Source organism: Heterocephalus glaber, unplaced genomic scaffold (genome assembly GCF_053883595.1).
Source record: "Heterocephalus glaber isolate CG9 unplaced genomic scaffold, H.glaber_assembly_v1.0 deba00001719, whole genome shotgun sequence".
Classification (NCBI taxonomy): Eukaryota; Metazoa; Chordata; class Mammalia; order Rodentia; family Bathyergidae; genus Heterocephalus; species Heterocephalus glaber.
In genome coordinates this window covers 8,465,986-8,487,266 of record NW_028258432.1, presented here as the reverse complement: position 1 = coordinate 8,487,266, position 21,281 = coordinate 8,465,986, and the positions used below count along the sequence as shown (strand labels likewise).

Genomic DNA, 21,281 nt, shown 5'->3' with positions numbered 1-21,281 from the left:
CATGGTATTGGCAAAGAAACAGACCTGAAGATCAGTGGAATAGATTAGAAACAACTCCCGACATATTAAGACACCTCATCTTTGACAAGGAGCCAACCACTCTCATTGCAGGAAAGATAGCCATAATCATTGATGGTGGCACACAGCCAATGAGCAGTTTTTGAAGCTATCCAACTGATTCTAAATGTTCAGCTAAATTTGGAAACACACACACACACACGCAAACACACACACACACTCTCGCTCTTAAATAGAAAGCAAGTGTTCTCCTAGGAGGGCAGGATGTAGGTAGATACCCTTTGTCCCAGTACCAGTGAGTAGAGGCAAGCTGGGCTTGTTCTAGGTACAGACCTCCTTTCACAGCCCCACCTGTTGGGATCTGCACCAATGGCTGGCTAGAAAAAAGTCAAGTGTCACTGGAGTTACCAAGTACCCAGGGACTCCTGCTTCTACACGGAGAGAAAAGGTCAAAATAAACAAACAATTCCACCCCCAACAAGCTAAAAAAAGAGAACTTTTTCTTTCTAATGCAATAGTCTTCCTCATGGTTGATTTTCTGAATTATTTAGGGAGATAATCCCCAAACCTGGTTGATAAGATCTTCTGGGGAGTTTTAAAAAAATCTAGTACACATTTTAGATCATATCAGAATTTCCTAAACTGAATTGGAGAGAGATATCTATTTTGAAAAGCCTCTCCAAATTCTTTTTCTCATTTAAAAACTTCTAATAAAATGACATGGTTTCTCTTATATGAGAAACCCAAAATTTAAATATTTAAAGGGCAAAATAAAAAAAAGATAAGAAGAAACAGGGAGAGAGACCTTGTGACATGGGAAGGAGATGGAGGGAGAAGGGAGATGAGGGGAAGTAAAAAGAATCAAGATGTAATATATACGTACCAATATCCTACCATGAATACATTCTATGTGGCAAATATACACTAAAAGAATTTTTCAAAAGGATATAGAGAATACATACTTGTATGTTACTGTAAAGTATCCAACAGTAGAGGATTGCAGGTGAACGAACACTCCCTCCTTCCAGTTCTCTCGCTCTCCTTGGAGGTTACTGCTGGCAGGCACATCTTTTCTCAGACCTCTGTGCATTTATGAGGTACCACACCCTCCCCCAACCTGAACAAAAGGGGATTATGTATACTGATTTGCAACTCAGTTTTTCCAACAAGAATTTACATAGCGCCAACTAATTCTTTTTAATGGATGCATAGTACTGTATTTGACAGTACAATCGTACCATTTATTTAACCATTTCCCTGTCTATGGACATTTGAACTGTTTCTACCTTTCTTTGTTTTTTGTGGCACTGGGGATTGAACTCAGGGTCTTGGGCATGCTAGGTAAGTGCTCTACTGCTGAACTATACCCTCAGCTTTCTTTACTGTATTTTGAGACAAGGTCTTGCTATGTTGCCCAGGATGGCCTTGAACTTGCAATCTTCCTACCTCAGCTTCCTTATGTTTCTAACTTTTTTGTTAGCAAAAACAATAATTCTGTGCTAAACAGCTCTGTGAATGGTATGTGTCTGCACGCTCTTCTGGGGATGAACTCAGGACACCACTTGCAGAGCAAAGTACACCACTGCCTGCAGTGCCACAAAGCTCCACGTCCCAAACCTCACCTATACTAATCATTGCTTTTTAAATGTTTGCCAACCCAATAGGTAAGAAAAAATGTCTTCCTATCTAAGAGAAATATAGAAACCCATGTATACTCTCTTATCTTCATTAGATTATAAATTCCAAGAGCTCAGGAAATCTTTATCATTCCATTTAAAAATGTATCATAAAGGGGCAAAGGGGAAGGAAGTGGGAGGGCTAACGGAAAGGATAGAAGGGAATGGGGTTAATATGAGAAAATGGAAAAATAGGAACAAAATTTTTGTAAATAGGGAGGGCTGGAGGGGTTGAAGGGAGAGCTGCGCAAGGGTGAAAAACAAGAACCAAGAGAGACTATGTAAAGGTGCAAATTTCCAATGATGAATGTCATTATATTGTATACCTAAAATGTACCAATAATTAGAATGAATAATCGATAATGTAAAATAGGAAGAAAAGGTCCAAAGGGGTAGGGGTAGTGGGAGGGGCAGGGGAAAGGAAAGAAGGGAAAGGAAAAAATGATGAGAAATGGAAAAAATGGAAATAAAGTCTTTGTAAATAGGGAAGGGTGGAGGGCATGGCTAGGAATGGGGAAAAAATAAGAACCAAGATGTATTATATAAAGGTACAATTCCCAATGAGAAATGTAATTGTGTTGTATACCTACAATGTACCAATAAAAGAATTTAATACAAAAAATAAATAAATAAATAAAAAATAAAAACGTATCTGAGCGCTGAAGTAGTGTGTAGAGGAGCTAAGGGCTTAGATACTTGTACTTATGTCTACTGAAAATATCAAAATATGTTCTGAAAATGTCAAAATATGTATATTTATATAATGTATGAGTGTGCATATTACATATATGTAGTTACATGCGTTTTCCTTTTTATAAATTGATTTATAGGGAGATTTTCATTAAGGGTATTATTAGTCCTTTGTAGATTATTGTGGCAAATAATTTCAACCAGTCTATCACTTTTTTTTAACAATTTAACTTTTTGTATGGCATCTTTTTCTTTTTTTTTTTTAGGTACCGGGGATTGAACTTGGGTCCTTGCGCTTGCGCAGCAGGCGCGAAACCACTGAGCTAAATCCCCGGCCCCCAGTGGCATCTTTTTCTATGCAGACTTTGTATGACAGTCAAATCTGTCAATTTTTCCATTCATAGCTCCTAGGCTTTATGATTGGCTAAGGAAGGTTCTTGCCCTATCTTTGCCAAAATTTTATATTTTTCTAAAAAATTCAGTATGTTTTGTATGTTTAGCTTTTTAGTCTTCCTGAAATTAATTTTTAGTATCATAGATGAATAATCAACTGAATTACCACCATTTACTGAACATCTTTTTTCCACCAATATGAATGATATGCTTACGCAGATGTGGATCTCTATTCTTTCCCACTAATATGTTTAGTCTTACACTATTGTCTTAGTTACTTTTCTTTCATAGCTGAGACAAAATACCTGAGACCCAAAGTTAAAGAGTAAAAGATTTATTTCGCTTAGAGTTCATAGAGGTTTCATTAAATAATCAGCTGGCTCCCAGGCAGGGTAGCAGAGGGGCAACAGTTTTTGGCAGACAGATGGTAGCAAAGGAGCAAGGGAACCTTAATACCGTCTTTCTGCCTTTTTCTCCCATCCAGACTACTGGGGATTAGGTACCAAACCAATCACAATCACTCATGTGATTGGTTTAGTAATCACATGCCCTTAATCCCAGCACCACATACTCTAGATTCAGCCTGATACCTCTCATAGAAACCTCTGAAGGTATCTATGATCGATTGAATGAGGCTTTGGGGGAACATCTAGACCCAAACCACAACAACTATCATACTAACTTAATTACTATAAATTTATAGAATCTTAGACCTAAGTATACAACACTCTCATCTCATTCACCTCCCCTACCCAAGTATCTTAGCCAAACAAAATACCTCAGTAATGGAGAGAACTGATGGTCACCACCTTTACCAAAAGCAACTTGACATTAAGCCCTCCTGTACTGATGATATTAAGGTTTATAAAAATATCACCTATGTAATATTCTTGCCAAAAATGTTTAACCTGAATATAATTATGAAAACAATCAGGATAATCTAGAATGTAGTGTGCGTGCAAAGAAAAAAAAATGGCAACCATCTATAAAAACATTTTGGGTATTAGATGATGACATGAATGTCATGCCTGAAGACATGACATAGCCTCCCCCTGCCCCCCAGCTTGGCCAGGGTCACAGCTGGTGAGTAACTTTGCCGCCAGAAAAAGCCATTGCAGACAAACTTGAAACTGAGGGTAAAGGCCATCATGTCCCAGCCCTTAGTTCCAAGAAACATCTATATTTCTGCCTGGTCCGAGGAGCACAGACTGCCCTATCTTTGACTCCAGACTCCTAGAGGCAATGAATCCTCAGTTCAATGCCTAGTAACTGCATAGCAACCATTTCTCTACTTAAGTCTATGCTCTCCCTGCATTCTATGCTGGTTCTTCTCAGGGCCAACCTGCCTGCTTGCCTATGCTGAATAAACAACTGCCTTCCCTCACAAAAGGTTACTTGGAGCACATTCTCTCCGCATGGCCAATGCAATGAAATGAATGTGAATTTTCTTAGATACTGTAATGACAACATGATTATTGTCAGAATGTCTTCAGGATCTCCATGTTAAAGTACCATGATGTCTACAATTAATTTTCAAATTGTTCAGTCAAAAACTGTACATTTGCGGGTTATATGTCAGTACATTAGGCATATTGCACAAATATGTAAATGTATCCACATAGACTCTTTTATCATTATCTTTTCTAATTGGTTATTGAATATGCAAGTAAGTGAGTGACTTCAAATGTTTATCTTGAACTGTACCATTTTGAGCTGGGATTCTGTCTTCAACAAACACCTCTTCTATCTCTTCTTTCCCAAGGCTTGTGCTTTGTTATTTTCTTGTTTTGTTACGTTTGCTTCCTGGAATATCTCTGGAGCCTCAATTGTCAAAGTGAGATCTGGAGGACCCTGGGGGTCTTCATGAAGGGATCTATGAAGGTAAAGCTATTTCCATAGTTTTTAGTGTTACTTGCTTTTTTTCACAGGGTTGACATTTGCACAGATGAATGCAAAAACAACAAAACTGTAGCAAGAATCGTAGTAGTGACACCAAGCTGTGTACCAGCAGCTGATACATTCTTGACCATGTGCACTTGCAGTTCAAACAAGGCCACCTTTAACTTAAGAATGTCCTTGATAAGGCAGTAAAATTATTAATTTTTAAAAATCTTGACCTTTCGGCATTCATTCTTTTAACAATTATGTGTAGAAACAGAAAGTACATATAAAGCACTTTTACATGTGAGATAGGATAGTTGCCTCAAGGATAGCACCTGTACAGCTGAGTGGCAAGGTGAACTAGCTGGTATTCAGACATGGGTGAGCCCGCTGATTCAAGAAAAAACTCACAGTATTCACTACCAATATAAAAAATAAAATTTTCAAATGAAAGAAAATTAAAATTTTGGAAAACAGGGAACCTGATAAGATTCTCATCATTTAAAAGACTTTTCTGAAGAACTCAATAGTGATATTTACAAATGTTGAGTTTTGAAATATTATATACTGACATGTATCAATCAACACAAGGAAGATCCTTGTCATTCAGTGAACAATATTTTCCGGATGACCAGTGATGATATTCCAAATCAAGAATGAGTACAGGATACAAAGTACAATGCAGACCACTGAATTTTATTGTAAAACAAAAATGTGTAAAGTTTGTATTACTAAAAGGAATGTAAAGAAACCACCAATAGTTCAAATTAATTGCAAAGTTTTGATACAGCATTAAGGAAGAATATCTACAATTATCTGAAAAGGTTATTAAAATACTCCTTTTCCAAACTTAACTGTGAGGTGGAATTTTCTTTATATACTTTAATCAAAATAACATACTATACCAGATTGAATGCAGAAACAGGAGAATCTACATGTTTTTTTTTTTGGTACTGGGGATTGAACTCAGGACCTTGTGCTTGTGAGGCAGGTGTGGTGTCACTGAGCTAAATCCCCGGCCCCTCCTACATGTTTTCTGTAAGTCACACTTAAGAAAGGTTTGAAAACTTAATTTTTCTTAAAAATGTTATGTTAACATATAATAGGTTTATTATTGTTATTTTAAAAGGAATTAAGTACTTTAGAAATTTCATCATTTAATTTTGAATATTTCTACTGACAGATAAAAGCCACATAAGCCAAAGTTGTTTAGGGATCCTCAGTAAGTTTTTTAAAAAGTTTTTGGTGTTGAAGATCAAACCCAGGGCCTCACTCTTGTTAGAAACTTGCTGAGTTAAATCCTCAGCCCCCGCAGTAAGTTTTAAGAGTATGAAGGACATTTAGACAAAAAAGTTTGTGAACTATTGTCATAAGACAATTGAAACAATAACAATGACAACAGAGTTTTGGTTTTATAGACTAAGGGGAAATCCTCTTCTCTCATGGGATCCACTTCTTATAAATCTGAAATCTTCCTTTGCCTGACATAATTTTCCCCTATTCACTATGATTCCCTCTCCCTCGTGGGAAGCTGCTAGTTGTCCCTGTATCTGTTCCTCCTTTCTTCTATGGTAAAAAACAAAAATCAAAACAAAACAACAAGAACCAAAACAAACAGGAAACACCAAAAACCAAACCAAACCAAGAAACCCAGACATTTATTTGGCAAATGGCTGCCTGGGGGAAAAAAAATATGAGCTAGAGGCAGACATGAGACTAAATTCTGCCCAATGGAGTTTAATGTAGAAATGTTGTACACAGATTCTGACAAGTGTTCTGAAGTGTACCTTCCTTCTCTTCCTTTCTGCTAGCTGAAATGTACATTTAATGGCTGCTACTATATTACACCTTACAGATAAGAGTCATATGGTATGACTGGGAGATTTAAAAACTGAAGAATGTGAATCCCCAGTCACTCTGTGGAACTGCCCACCTTATTGGGATAATACCTAAAGAGCTCATTAATATCCCCTACAAATTTCAAGACAGTCTGTGCATATGGCAACTCTCCCCAGGGGAAGCAGGGCTGGCACTGACACATTAGTTATTCTATCAGAAACGATACCAAGCTAACAAATGGTCCTAAGGTTATTAGAACAAACGACTTCTACCTGGAGACCTGCCTTGAAAAAAGTAATCTTCTTGAATGTTCTTCACATAGAAAGAACCATGACTGATATTTTCTTATTCACTGTCAAATAATTTGAGTTCATGATTAGCTCTACATTGATTCAAATAAGGTATTAAACTAGGCCAATGACTACTGTCAGTTTGATGAAAGTCCTGCTTTACACCAAAACTAACATAGCTGGGTGTGGTGGCACACGCCTTTAATCTCAAAACTCTGAAAGCCTGAGGTAGTAGGATCACAAGTTCAAACCTAGCCTGGGTAACTGGTGACTCAGCAAATATCTGTTTCAAAATAAAAACAAGTTTTTAAGAAGGGCTGGGGATATAACTCAGTGTAAAGGCCCTGGGTTCAATCCCCATACAATGTTAAAAAAAAAGGGATCCTATCTTGCTCTTAACAGTTTGTGCTAGTAAGAGTCACATTAGTAGAGGTACCATCCTGATATTTTCTGTAAAGGACAGAATACGGCTGGAAGGAAGAATAAATTTAACTCATATTTTCTAACTGCTATATATGCCAGGTGTTTTCACACACAATAGATTTTCACAACACTCTCCTCTCCAAAGTTAGGTATTATACTGAATCTAAGATAATTATGTATGTTTCATGTGGCCTGATACACTTGCACCAGATTATTTTACTTTATTATATAATTTAACCCATAAATAGAATTTCTAAAAGATAATAGCTTAAAAAATAACAGCAATACTATTATGCCTAAAAAACTATTCTTTAACATCATCAAATATCCCAAATTATTTCATGTCTTTTTATAGTTATTTTATATAAAGATATAAACAAAATATACATTTTATTTGATGTACCTCAAATATATTAATTTGTAGGCTCCTTCTCCATTTCATCCTTTCATTTGTTAAAGAAAATTCTGTAGAATTTCCTGCATTCTGAATTTTATGATTACAGCCTTGTGGTGTCATTTAACATGTTTCTCTGCTCTCTGTAGTAGTTCTGAGACTTGATCAGGTTTAGGTTCAATGTCCTGACAAAGATGTCTCATGGATGGTGGTTTGCCATTTTTATTGCATCTTTCTGTGATGCAGATTGACCAATGTATGCAGATGTGGTCAGCATGACCCATTCACCTGAAAGTCCCCCATCAACTTTTTACCTGATAGATACAGCAGCCACTGATGAGCTTTGTCTTGATCCAGTCTATCACTGAGGCTTCTAAGAGATGACACCCCCAACCCTCTCATGATGAGGATCCAACTCAGGGCCTTGTGCATGCTAGGTAAGCACTCTACCACTGAGCCACACCCCCAGCCCATCTTCATTTTTAAAATCCGTTTTTCTATGGTATAGTTTATATAAAATAAAATTTATCCTTTCAAATAAACAGTTTTATGGCTTTTGACAAATGTATGAAGTCATGTAACTAATCACCACAATCAAGATACAGAACACTCCGCAGTAAATCCCTTCCTCCTATCCCTTATCTCTTGGCAACCAACTATCTGTCCTTACAGTTTTCACTTTTTAAGAATGTCATCTACATGAATTATACATTGTGCAATGTTTTGTGTCTGGCTTCTTTCACTAAGTGTAATGTTTTTGAGATTTATCCATTGAAGCATATCTCAGTAGTTCTTTCTTTTTTTTTTTTTTGCTGAGTAGTACTGCATTTATGGTTAAAGCTTCTATGAACATTACTGTACAAATTTTTGTATGGATTCAAGGTTTCAATTCTCTGTAGAAGGAAGATTCTGTATGGTGGGTATATATTTATAAGAAACTGGCAACTGTTCCCTCCCCCACCCCACCCCCGGTACTGGGAATCAAACACAGGACCTTGTGCTTGCCAGGCGGGTGTGGTGCCACTGAGCTACACCCCTGGCCCTGCCAACTGTTTTTTTCAAAGTAGATGTCTGATTTTACATTCCCACTGACAATGTTTGTAAATTCTAGTTGCTCCACATTTTCATCTTGATTGGTATTGTCAGTCTTTTTATTTTCACCATTAGTGCATGTGTAGAAGTAACTGTGGTTTTAATGAGCATTTTCCTGATAGCTAAAGTAATTATTTGAACATCTCTTCTTATACTTATTGGTCAATTCCAGGTTCTCTGGTGAAGTATCTGTTCAACTTTTTTATTTATTCTTAAATTGTTTGGCTTATTACTGAGTTAACAATTCAAACAGTGATAATCTTATTCTATAATCCTTTTACATTTATTAGTTGTAATTTTTCTATAAATATGTTGTCTTAGCAGGGCATGGTGGCATACTCCTGTAATCTCAGCTACTCCAGAGGCTAAGGAAAGGAAGTCACAAGTTGGAGGCTCCTCTGCACAACTTATTGAGACACTGTCTCAAAATAAAATATTTTGAAAAGGGATGGATGCAGATCAGTGGTAGAACATTTGCCTAACAGTTCTGATAAAGAAAAGTTTTCTTTTAGCAATTATTTGGAAACTTTCTGGTATAATTTATACAGGAAATGTATAAATACTTGATACTTCCTCTCCATTTACCATTCAACAATTTGGTTCCTAAGCATCCTCCAGAAGGGAGGATGTGATTAGCATTATGACCTTAAGGATTTTAACATATTTTAGGTGCATTAACAATTAAGAGTTCTGTATATACATATTTTTTTTTTTGATGATCAAATTTCCCAAACTCTGACTAGTGAAAAGCCTTTCAAGTTGATTCTCAAGACTTTCTAACCCAACTACACCAGTCAGGTGCTTTGTTTTCTGGTGTGACAAGATTTTCTAGCTCCTCTAACGCATTTATTACCTATATAGTAAAGAATTTGGTCTTGCCTAAAAGGAGGGCTGGCCTTAGCCCTCAGCTTCTGGAAAGTAAACTGTCACACTTGACAGAAATGTCTTTGTTTAGGGTGGAGCTCACTACACTGAAGAGTCTTAGAAGAGGGCTGGCTATGCTGGAAAGAACAACCATGAGATTTAGAATGAGAGTTTTGGGTCAAATGGCATTAGCTGAACTGGAAACTGGGATCAACCATGTAATCAATCATACCTACATAATGGAGCCTCCATAAAAACTTTGAATACTGAGGCTCAAGTGAACTTCCTTGGTTGGCAACATTCCAGCCACCACTATTGATATTGGGAGGGTAGTGTGTCCTGATGCCACAGGGGAGAGGACAGCAAGGGGTTTCACATTTGGAACCTACACACACTCTTTTGCCTCATTTTAATCTATATCCCTCATCTGTGACAAACTTAATCCATGAAGATAATAGATTTCAGTGAATTGTGCAAGTTCCTCTATCGAATTACTGAAGTAGAAGGTAGTTTTGGGAACTTCCTGAACCTGCAGTTGGTTTAAGAAGTCATGGGGACTGTGACGTCTAACTGTGCAGTTCAGCTAACTCTCAGCATCACTTTAGTTGTCATCAGTCTCCTTTCAGTGAGAAATGGTACTTACATAACACCGTCTGAGCACCATTCTCCCTCTCTAAGAAAATAATCCAGCACATATCATATCAATATTTCCCATTCGAATTAGGGATTACAGCTTTTTATATTTGTATAACAATTTGTGTGATTTTTACATTTGTATCTCTTTTACACTGAAAGTCTTGGTACTTATATGTAGAAAATAAATGTTTAGCTGTTTATTTTATCCTAGTGTACAATATTTTCAGGATAGCAATACCAATATTATTGCTAACAATTAATTACAAGAAATAATTTCTTTGCAGTTTTTTTTGTCTTCCAGAAACATAGTTAAATTTCAGATTAAATTTCCTATTTAGTGCAGTTATGCCATCTACTCACTTGTTTATAAGGGTTTTCCTTTTCTTCAGTTTTGATTTAATTTTGTTTTATATTTAATGTGAACTATATGCATGTTTCTAAAAGTCAAGTCTATAAAACGAGCTATGTTCAGAAGACTAGCTTCTAAGTATAAGCCATTTTTACATTTACTCTTTAATAGCCAAATATTCCACTATACTAAAATTTTAATTGTAGATAAAAGATCTAAAATCAGTACATTTATTGAATGCAAATGTTACTGAAAATCTGTGCACAAAAGAGTACAATTAGTTCTTAGGATTAAATTCTTCCTTTGTTTATATTTTGTAAATAAACTACAAAGGCAAACTTTAGTTCCACATGGCTGAATTATACAAAATCAAAATAGTTAAAATTAATTTTTAAAACATAAATCTTATGTTACTAAGTACTATAATTAAAACAGAAACTCTTGAACAATGAACACTGATCTAACATTGCCTTTGGGCACAGCGGTACCTCCCTGTTTTGAGGACTTGTGAACCAAAGGAATGATAACCCATCACACACATTCTCTGCACACACCCTGCCACCCTCTTCACGTTGCCTGAGCTCTTTGGCACTGAGTTCTTAGCAGTGTTCTTCCTCCACATTCACCTCTGGGTGATTTCCTTGACATCAGAGGTTTACATTCCCTATACAGGCCACAGATTCACATGCTGATATCTCTACCCAAGACATTTTTCTTAAATAATTTTTAAGGATGATCATTCAAGAACTTACCAACCCATAGGTCCCATTGTTTCTGCTCTAGTTTTCCCACGTTTTGCCTCCTTTAGCAGTTCTTCTATTGCTTTCCTGGTGGGAAAAGGGAAGAAATTTGAGAAGCAGTCACCACACCAAAGTCCAAAAATCTATTCATTCTACCATATATAATCTTAGGAAAGGAAATGACTTGTTAAGTATGATCACTGAGGCAAAAAATTTTAAATGGTTGACAATTTTTCAAAAAGGAGCTTTTATGTGAATGGAAAAAACATTGAAAAGAAGAAAGAAATGACAAACTAGAAAAAGTATTTGCAATATGATATAATTTTATATTCTTATATAAGAATTATATGACTTTTCTTATGAATTTGAAAAATAACCAAAAGACATGAATGGCCAAATATACATATACATGTGTGTTAATATACCTATGTTTAAAATGTTCAAGTTCACTATTATTTAAAGAAATGCCAATTAACCCAACAATGATAAATATTTCTGCTCATCAGTCAGTGAAGGAGAGGAACAGGTACTCTTCTCTACTATGAGCGTTGAGATTGAGAGAACATTTCTGGAGAAGGCAACATGATAAAGACCTTTTAGAACAGTATGTACCTATTACCTAAAAATTGTACTTTGCCCTAAGAAAATATTCAAATAAATGTGCAAAACTGTATGTACAAGGACACTCATTAAAAAATTAATGATTACAGAAAATTTAAATGTTTGTTAATAAAAGACTGGTTAAATAAATCTGGCATATCCATGTAAGTGGAAGACTAGGCATCACTGAAAATGAAGACAGAGGAATACTTGGCATTTGTAACATATAAAGTATATAAAGGCAGTAATAAAACAATGTGTATAGTATAACCCTATTTTAAATTTATTTACATACATAATTGCTTGGAAGACATTGGGAGGGATGTTATCAAGATGGTAAAATGAGTTTTGGGGCAATATTTATTTTTTTCTGCTGGAGTCTCCATATTTCCTATTTTTTCTACAGGAAATACATATATATTATTTGTATAATTTTTTTAAAAAATGTTAAAACCCTAAAAACTTATTTGTCAACCACATTCTGAGATCTGACTGTGTATAAGATAGTGTGCAAAGTACTGTATAGGTGGCAACATAGGAAGATAATCATTCCTGACTTGACTATTAGGATACATAAATCGTTAGCTTAAAAAATAGAGGTATGAAGTTGGAAACAAATACAGTTCAAAAACAGAATTGCAAATATAATCACAAGTACTGAAACTGGATAATTTATATAGGTTCTATATTAAAACATTTAATTACACTATCACAGTACTACTACATACTATTTACATAATTCTCAGATGATACCAACATTTTGTGTATAAGAACACTTAGTTTTATATTATTTTTGATTTTATCAAAGTAAAGCAAGCAGACAGCTTAAAATGACTAATATCTAAAAGATTTAACAATAAAATACAGCAGTTCTCTATTTCATCCTTTGCTACTCAACAAAGAAAAACCATTTCAACTTTTTAAATCCATTTTTGTATTTACCTCCATATTTGTAATTTATGCTTTCAAACTGTTTTACCACTCTCTAAATTTTCAAATAATCTTCTTTTTGCATAACTGACTTTTTTTTATAAACCTCTATTAAAGAAGTTAATAGATCTTCTAAAAATGTCTTTTAAGGGCTGGGGATTTAGCTCAGTGGTTTTGCTGTCTGCTTCGCAAGCGCAAGGACCCAAGTTTGATCCCCGGTACCAAAACAAAAAAATGTCTTTTAACTTAGAGGAGTCTGAGGCAGGAGAAATGCAAGTTTGAGCCCAGCTTGGGCAACTTAGTGATTTAGTAAGGCCCTGTCTCAACAAAAAGAAAGTAGGCCTGAGGGTGTCACATAGTACAAAGGCTCTGACTACCAACATGTGCCATTCTTACCTCCTGGATTCTGGACTCAATCAATTAGATCTTATTTCACAGCCTAGCATTAGGCTATCACAAAGGGATAAAGTGCATCTGATTACACATATCCTCCTCTTTCCAACTCTTTACAACAATACTGATAATACTGATATGACCTGGCAATTCTAATACAGTACTTCATGAAAAATTTATTTTATTTAGCTCTGTAAGAGATCTTTTTTCACTTTTACATGAGTAAAGAGTAAAAAAATTAAAGGGTACAAATATTCCAAACACATCTCCCCTCTTCCTATAAATGAGTGAAGTAGTTTTATTTTATTTATTTTTTTGTTACCAGGGATCAAACTCGGGTCCTTGCGCTTGTAAGGCAGGCAACAGAACCACTGAGATAAATCCCTGGCCTTGAGTGCAATAGTTTTAAATAAAAGCAGATCATCAATGACATTTAGCTCCATCTATATACTCTCAGTATGACAACAAAATGGTTACAAGTCACCAGAAAAAAACTTAAGACAGTTCCCTAATTATGAACAAAATATGTATTACTTACAGAGAAATCAAAATGTATTTTCCCATAAAGACTGTGTTCACATATTTCCCGGGTTTCTGGCCCAGACTATAAAAGCTTATTTGAGTCAGAATATAACTGAAATGAAGTACTTCTACAGAAAATAATATTTAAGAATCTTGCAGAAACCTTGAAGGTACGCTCTGGAGTCTTTGAAGAGTTATGAAGTTTAATTCTGATTTTTCTTTAGTTTAGATTTCACTTAAAACAATCTCTAACATTGTTATTAATTTTACCTGACATAATTAAGGATGTCTTCTGATTCATAAGTACATCAAGAGAAAAAAACATATATGCATGAGAAAAAAATGCCTGAAGTGAAACTAATGTATCCTGGATGGAAAATGATAAAAGGAGGGACAGGTACTGCTTGGGACAAGCCTCTCACAGGCCTTCTAATTAGTAAAGATGGCTCAGTTGTAAACCATAGCAGACAATATACACAAGGTCCCAGTCTTATGGTTGTGATGGACAGAAGTAGCGAGGTACGTGTAGTTGGTTTCACAATGTTGATATAGAGCTTTAAGTTTAAAGGGTCCTACTCTACTGAAGATGATAACATAGCTCTTACTACCAATTTACAGATGAGGAAAATGATACTCAGAGACAATGACTATCTTGCCCAAAGTAACACTGCTAATGATCAGGAAGGAGGAGATGGAAGGGCAAAGCAAACAAAACTCCACACATGTTTTGAACCCTATATATCCTCTGGTCTTTGCATTACCAGGGTCTTTGCATTACCTATACAAAGTAATAGGTACTATTACTCTACAAACATTTGTACAGCAAATTCTAGAGAAAATTTCTTATCATTAAAAGGAGAAAGAGAGAGAGAGACAGAGAGAGAGACTAAGAATGTGTATGTGTGTTGGGGGAGGTGCTACCAGAGCTGCCACTGCTTCTGCATTTATTCAAAGAGAAGTGGGGGACAGGCTGATACTGGAGAGGCAGAAGGAATGGAGGATTGCTCCCTATTTTATCTGAAAAGTGTTGAGCATTTGCTACTTTCCACCCACAATTCTCGTGCATAAACTCCCTCTGCAGGACTTCGCTTCCAAATCGAGAAAAGCAATTTCTTGTAATCTGTATTCTGACCTTGAAACATCACCATCTTCAAAATTAAGGAGAAAAAGTGAAGTAGTTGTCCCACTGCCATAACCTCAAGTATTGCCTCTGGAACTCTTGCTAGTGAATTCTTAAGGAAGGAAACTGTAAGTCTAGTTTCTATTGCACATTACACAGAGGCTGCAATCTTGAATTATCACAGATTATGAAACGTCAACCTGCTCAAAACAAGATAGTTTTTAATAAAATGATGAAATGTGTAAACTGCTATTGAAATACTGGGAAAGCATCAGACAAAGGTCTACTATCTAGAATATATAAAGAACTTAAAAAAATCAGACCTCCCAAATTTAAAGACTCAATCCAAAAATGCGCATATGAAATGAACAGACATTTCTCAAAGAAGTAGAAATAGCAAATAAATACATGAAAAAATGTTCAACATCACTGGTCATTCAAGAGATACAAATGAAAACAACACTGAGATTCCACCTCTCCCCAGAAAGAATGGCTGCTATCAACAAATCATCCAGTAACAAATGCTAGCGGGCTATGGGGAAAAAGGAACCCTGCTTCACTGTTGGTGGGAGTGTAGACTGGTGCAACCACTGTGCAAATCAGTATGGAGATACCTCAAAGAACTAGGATTATAGGTCCCATTTGACCTAGCTATTCTCCTACTGGGTATCTTCCCAAAAGAATTAAAAGAATCATACCACAGCGATATATGCACACCCATGTTCATAGCAGCACAATTCGAGATAGCTAAAACTTGGAAACAGCCCAATTGTCCATCAAATGGAGACTAGAGAAAGAAAATGTGTTTTGTTTTTTTATAAAACGGAGTACTACTCAGCTATAAAGAACGAGAAATTAGAGATATTTATAGCTAAGTGGATCCCCTTTGAGGTGATACTGTAAGTGAAATAAATAGGATACACGTGTAAATACTGAATAGTTTCTCTGGTGTGAGAAAGTGAAAGTGTAAATAAGGATTAAAGGTATAATAGATAATGTGTAATAGGAAGAAAAAGGGCAAAGGGAAAGTGGGAGGGGCAGGGGAAAGGAAAGAAGGGAATGGAATATGAGAAAATGAAAAATGGAAACAAAGTCTTTGTAAATAGGGAGGGATGGAGGGGTTGAAGGGAGGGCAGGGGAATGGAGAAAAAATAAGAACCAGGATAGATTATGTAAAGGTGCAAATTTCCAATGATGAATGTCATTATATTGTATAACTAAAATGTACCAATAAAATAAAAAAAATAAAAGCTAGGGAAACTGGCAAAGTGCATTAGAAAATATTGGAAAAGCAAATGGTAGGAGAATATATAAGAGCTAAATAAATATAGAAACTTGAACAACTGAAAATTACTCAGACGTAAATTAAGTTCTTGGTACACGAATTTTTGTACTTGATTCCTTAAAATATCTTAGAAGTTTCTTCATAAAACAAGTTAATTTTATTAGAACATAAAGTTCCATGGAATGAAGATCAAATGAGCTGGTCATTAAGCTGACAGTTTTCTGTGCACAGGAACAAACTACACTCAGTTTTCAATGATCCATGAGTATATCATCTATGGCCAACTTTTCATCCTCGGTCAGCTTCCTCAGGCTTTCCTATTCATTCCATCAGCCAGCTGGTACATGCTTAAGGAATGTCAACAAATCCTAATAGCAGCTTAAATAAAACCCAAATGATAATGCAAATCTGGTACAAAATCATCTTAAAACCTAAAGTCAAACAAATTAGTTTTGAGGTATCTGGATCAGTGTTGCTTTTTATTCACATAAATCAACTGAGTGTAGCAACTATGCCAGTCTACATAGAAAGTGTAACAAGAAATTAATACAACTAAGAAGAAGCACCAGAAAATGAAAAGCATATTAAATAATAACACAGAAAACAGAAGTTTTTCATTTTTTTCTTTTTTTGAGACAGGACTTCACTATGTAGTACAGCTGGTTTTGAACTCTTAGCACTCCTCCTGCTTCAGCCTCCTGTGCACTACCACACCAGGCTAAAGTGAGTTTAAAGAAATAAAATCAGAGAAGCTAAATTTTAAAAATGAGAGGTAGGGAGAGAAAGTCAGATGGACCTAGATACATATAACTTGCAACATGGTAAAGGAAAACAAGAACACAAAGCTGAATATCAGAAGCTTTTCTCATTTTGTGCCTCCCTCACTCTTTAAAAAGTCACCTTTGATCAACTAACTGTAAAGTAGCTGTTGACAGGATGGATAGAAAAACAGGTTCAAGTAAGGTATATGTTCAAATATGGATGAATTGGTAGTAAGAAAACATACTTCTTAGAAAACTGGCAGAAACCAGTATCATTTGCTGTGGCTGACTAGGAAGTTCTCCAAAAGGCCCTCTCCACTATCAATGCTGAAGGTGACCCATCTACAATTGAGTTGTCCAAGTATACTAACCATCCAAGTATTATGTGGAATGCAAGAGAAATTTTACTACAATAACCTAAATTTCTTCCTGTACTACAGTGATAAGACTTGGCAAGCAAATGGAACAATCTACTGATCATCAGTAAGGATTTGATCTCAGACCACAGAACATTCTGACTAAAACATGTTGGCAGATGACAAGATCAGAATGTTGCGAAAAGCTACCTATGCACTCGTAAGGAGCCAGTAACTAGTGGTTTAGTAATTGTGTGGATCTACAACTATCACAGGAGAAAGTATGGGCTATGTATGAGTTACTATTTTGATTAGACAGTTATAAAAATTCACAATATCCTAATTTCAGTAAAACATCCAATTGCCAGTGGTCATCTACGAATTGGAAAGAAAAGTAAGAAAATTTGAATTCCAGAAAATGTTTCTGAGTACAAGATAAGATTCAATAGGAGCACTGGGGTCATTTGGAAAGTGAAAAGAATTATTTACAAATATAAGATGGAGACACCAGAAATAATTCTACAAACAATACTAATTTTTCTAACCTGTATCACTTATTCTGTAAGTACTGTGATTTTCATGTTGAGCAAAGTTCTTCCCTAAAAATGCTATTAGGGACTGTCCATCAAATAAAGACCTGTACATGTACAATACTTTAAAAATAAGTACTAGAAGAATGTGGGGAAGGAGTGCCAATAATTCTTTATATTATAATGAACAGGTAGAATTGTGGGAAAAGGGGATTAATTTTTGAAAATATTTATGCCAGTAAAAGAATGGACAGTGATGGAGGTACATGAATTTGAATGAGAACTTTTTACTTCATTCCCACCCAGACCACAGAGAAAGATATCCAGTATTTTAGGCAATGGTGGAAGAATCAGAAAAAAAAAAATTCCAGATTGCTTTTCACAATGATGATGATCATATCACAGCAACCTCCAAGGGTTGTTAAGGGGATGGTAGTGTCTTGGATCCAAATGTTCTGTATTTTGTAAGAGGCATAAGAAATATGATAGCTAATTTTCTTTTTTGGTACTGGGGATCAAACTCAGGACTTGGTGCTTGCGAGGCAGGCGGAGGCAACACTGAGCTAAATACCTGGCCCGACGATAGCTAATTTTTACCTGACAAAACTCCTAAAGGTCAGAGACTAGTGTTTTCCATCTTAGCTTTCCCTATGCCTACCACTTGGTAAGTACTAAGTTAAGATTTGGGCAGCAAACAGTGTTATGGTTGGATCTATATTTACCCTGAAAAGTTCATGTGTTGAAGGCTTGTTTCTTCATGCAGCAATGTTCAGAGGAAAGACTTTGGGGAAGCAGTTGGACCATGACAGCACTGATCTCATCAATGGACAATTATTGGTAGGCGGCAGCAAGAGTAAGAGACAGGGCCTAACTGGAGAAAGTAGGTCACTGGGGGTGTACTCTAGAAGGGTATATCTTGTCCCCAGCCTCTTCCTCATTCTCTCTGCTTCCAGGGTGCCGTAAGATAAACAGCTTTGTCCACCCCATGTTTGCTTCAAGATGTTCTGCCTCACAACAGACTCAGAAACAATGGAGCCAGCTGACTATAGACTGAAGTCTCTGAAACTGTGAGTCATAATTAATCTTTCCTTTTTAAAGTTGATGTGGCCAGGTATTTTTGTCACAGTGACAGAAAGTCAACACAGATAGGGTTCTGGATGTGGGTCATCATAAAAATACAAAAATTTAAAAATAAGAACAGAACTCAAAACACCTCACTAGTAAGAAAACAACCCAATTTAAAAATAGGCAAGAGACAGGAATAGACATTTCTCATAAAAAAATACAAATGACCAACAGATACATGAAAAAAATGCTCAAAATCACTGACCATCAAAAATGTAAATTAAAACCACAGTGTGGTTTACTTTATTTCTGTTAGAATAGCTACTATCAAAAAGCTGAAATATAAGTGTTGGCAAGGATGTGGAGAAAAATGAATGCTTGTATATGGTTAGTGTGAATGTAAATTAGGATAGCCATTTTGGAAAATAGTATAGAGGTTCCTTAAAAAAAATAAAATTAGAACAACCATATGATTGAATAGTTCCACTACTGGGCATATGCAAAAGGAAATGAAATCAGAACGTTGAAGAGATGTCTGCACTCCCATATTCAGTGTAGCATTTTTCATAATAGCCAAGATATGGAGTCAATCAATGGATGAATGAGTAAAGAAAATGCATGTGTACATATGTTGTGTGTACAAGTATGTATAAACATATACACAGAATGAAATGCTTTTGAACCTTGAAAAAGGAAATCTTGTGACTTGTGACAACACAGATGAAATTTAACACTGTGTTACACAAAATAAATCATGCACAGAAGGACAATTACTGAATGATCTCACTTACATGTGGAAGCTAAAAAAAAGTTGAACTCACAGAAGCAGACAGAAGAATGGTGGTTACTAAAGGGTATGGGAATGGTTAGGGATCCTGAAGTACAGAATTTCAGGTAGGAGGAGTAAGTTTAAGAGATTTATTGTATAGCATGGCAACTATGGTTAATATCAATATATTATATTCTTGAAAATTGTTAACAGTAGATTTTGAGTATCCTCACTACAAAAAAAGTAGTCGAATACTTATATTAATTAGCTCGATTTTACCATTCCACAATGTCTACATATTTCAAATAACATGGCGTACATGATAAATACATGCAATTTTACTTATTAAAGTTAATTAAAAATAAATGAAAAATACCACATGTGTAGCTAGGATAGGAGAGACAAGACAAGGAAAGGGAAAAGAATGATGTGTCCCTGAGCAAGTAAGCACGATGAAGAAATTCATGGTCACAGATTCTGGGTTGAGCAGTCTTCTGCAGTGGCCAAATTTGGACAAAAGCTCATCATTTCCACATATCCTTAGTGTCATCAAATATTAGGACATACTAGGAAACTGGATATGACCAAAGAGTTGGACTTCTTCCTGTCAGATTGAGGATTCTGATTCTCTAGGGCTGTTTGAAAACCTCAGGAAGGCTGCATATTTAGAAATCAATAGTGAACCACCAGAGACAAATGTCCTTTGCTTAGCCTCTGAAATCATTCTCTTGCTTCACACAGTGGTACAAGTATTTATTCTTAAATTCTGATATAAAAATATAGTGATTAATTTTCAGTTCATAAGACCTGAGTAAATGTATGGTGGAAATTTCATATAAATTATGAAGAAAAGGAACTTTTACTAAAAAAAGTTGTGGGGTAGTGGAAGTAAAGTTGCTTGGGAAATAATAAACTCTAAATAGAAAAGTCCATGGATTATATAATACCAGGGACAACAGATCTGTCTGATATGCCAATTGTTAGGTTTAAAAATACATGTATGTGCCCTACTGAAATGCTAGTTGGGAGAAACAAATCCAGACAGAGAATGTAAGGTCAACATAATGACTGAGCTCTTTTACTTAGTAAAAACATTTTGTTTTCTCTGCCAGAAAACAGATGCTTTGAAGAACAAATCTGGTGAAAAGAAAATTGCAAAAGAAAAAAAGATTTAAAGTCTAGAGAGATGGGTATGGAAGGGAGCCAACATCCAAGCAGCAGAAAGCTAGTATGGCAGCCGTGTGGATTTAACCCGTCAATGTCTAGTGATTCATTTTTGGAACACCCATAATAATGGAACATACTGCATTCTCTTCAAATTCTTGTTTCTTAAATTTTTCTAGGTAATACATTAATTTCATATAAAAATTCAAAACATTTTAACCTTTGGCATAAATGGAAGAGGACAAGAAAATATGGCAGAAGATAAAAAAAGCAGACCCATAAAATTCAAACTCTTCCCAAAAAGCTGTTAAAATACAACCAGAGGGGGGAAAAATCACAGAAACTGTACAAAAGAAAATATGGTGATGTAAACTCTCTAGAGTTTGCCTCCATAGCTTTATTTATTTCTATTTTTATTTTTTTGGTACCGGGGATCGAACTCGGGTCCTTGTGCTTGCGCAGCTGGCAGCGAAACCACTGAGCTAAATCCCCGGCCCGACA

At 35.7% G+C, this 21,281-nt stretch overlaps 1 protein-coding gene across 2 annotated transcripts in view; it reads right to left on the bottom strand.

The window, feature by feature from the left end:
- Positions 1-21,281, bottom strand: part of LOC147821746 (protein POLR1D-like) — a 63,572-nt gene that overhangs the window by 17,972 nt on the left and 24,319 nt on the right. For both annotated transcript variants that reach the window (XM_087199434.1, XM_087199435.1), the window contains exon 2: positions 11,298-11,372. In XM_087199434.1, coding sequence (XP_087055560.1) covers positions 11,298-11,314 — 17 coding nt within the window. In that variant the 5' untranslated portion in view covers positions 11,315-11,372. The remainder of the gene's footprint in view (positions 1-11,297; positions 11,373-21,281) is intronic.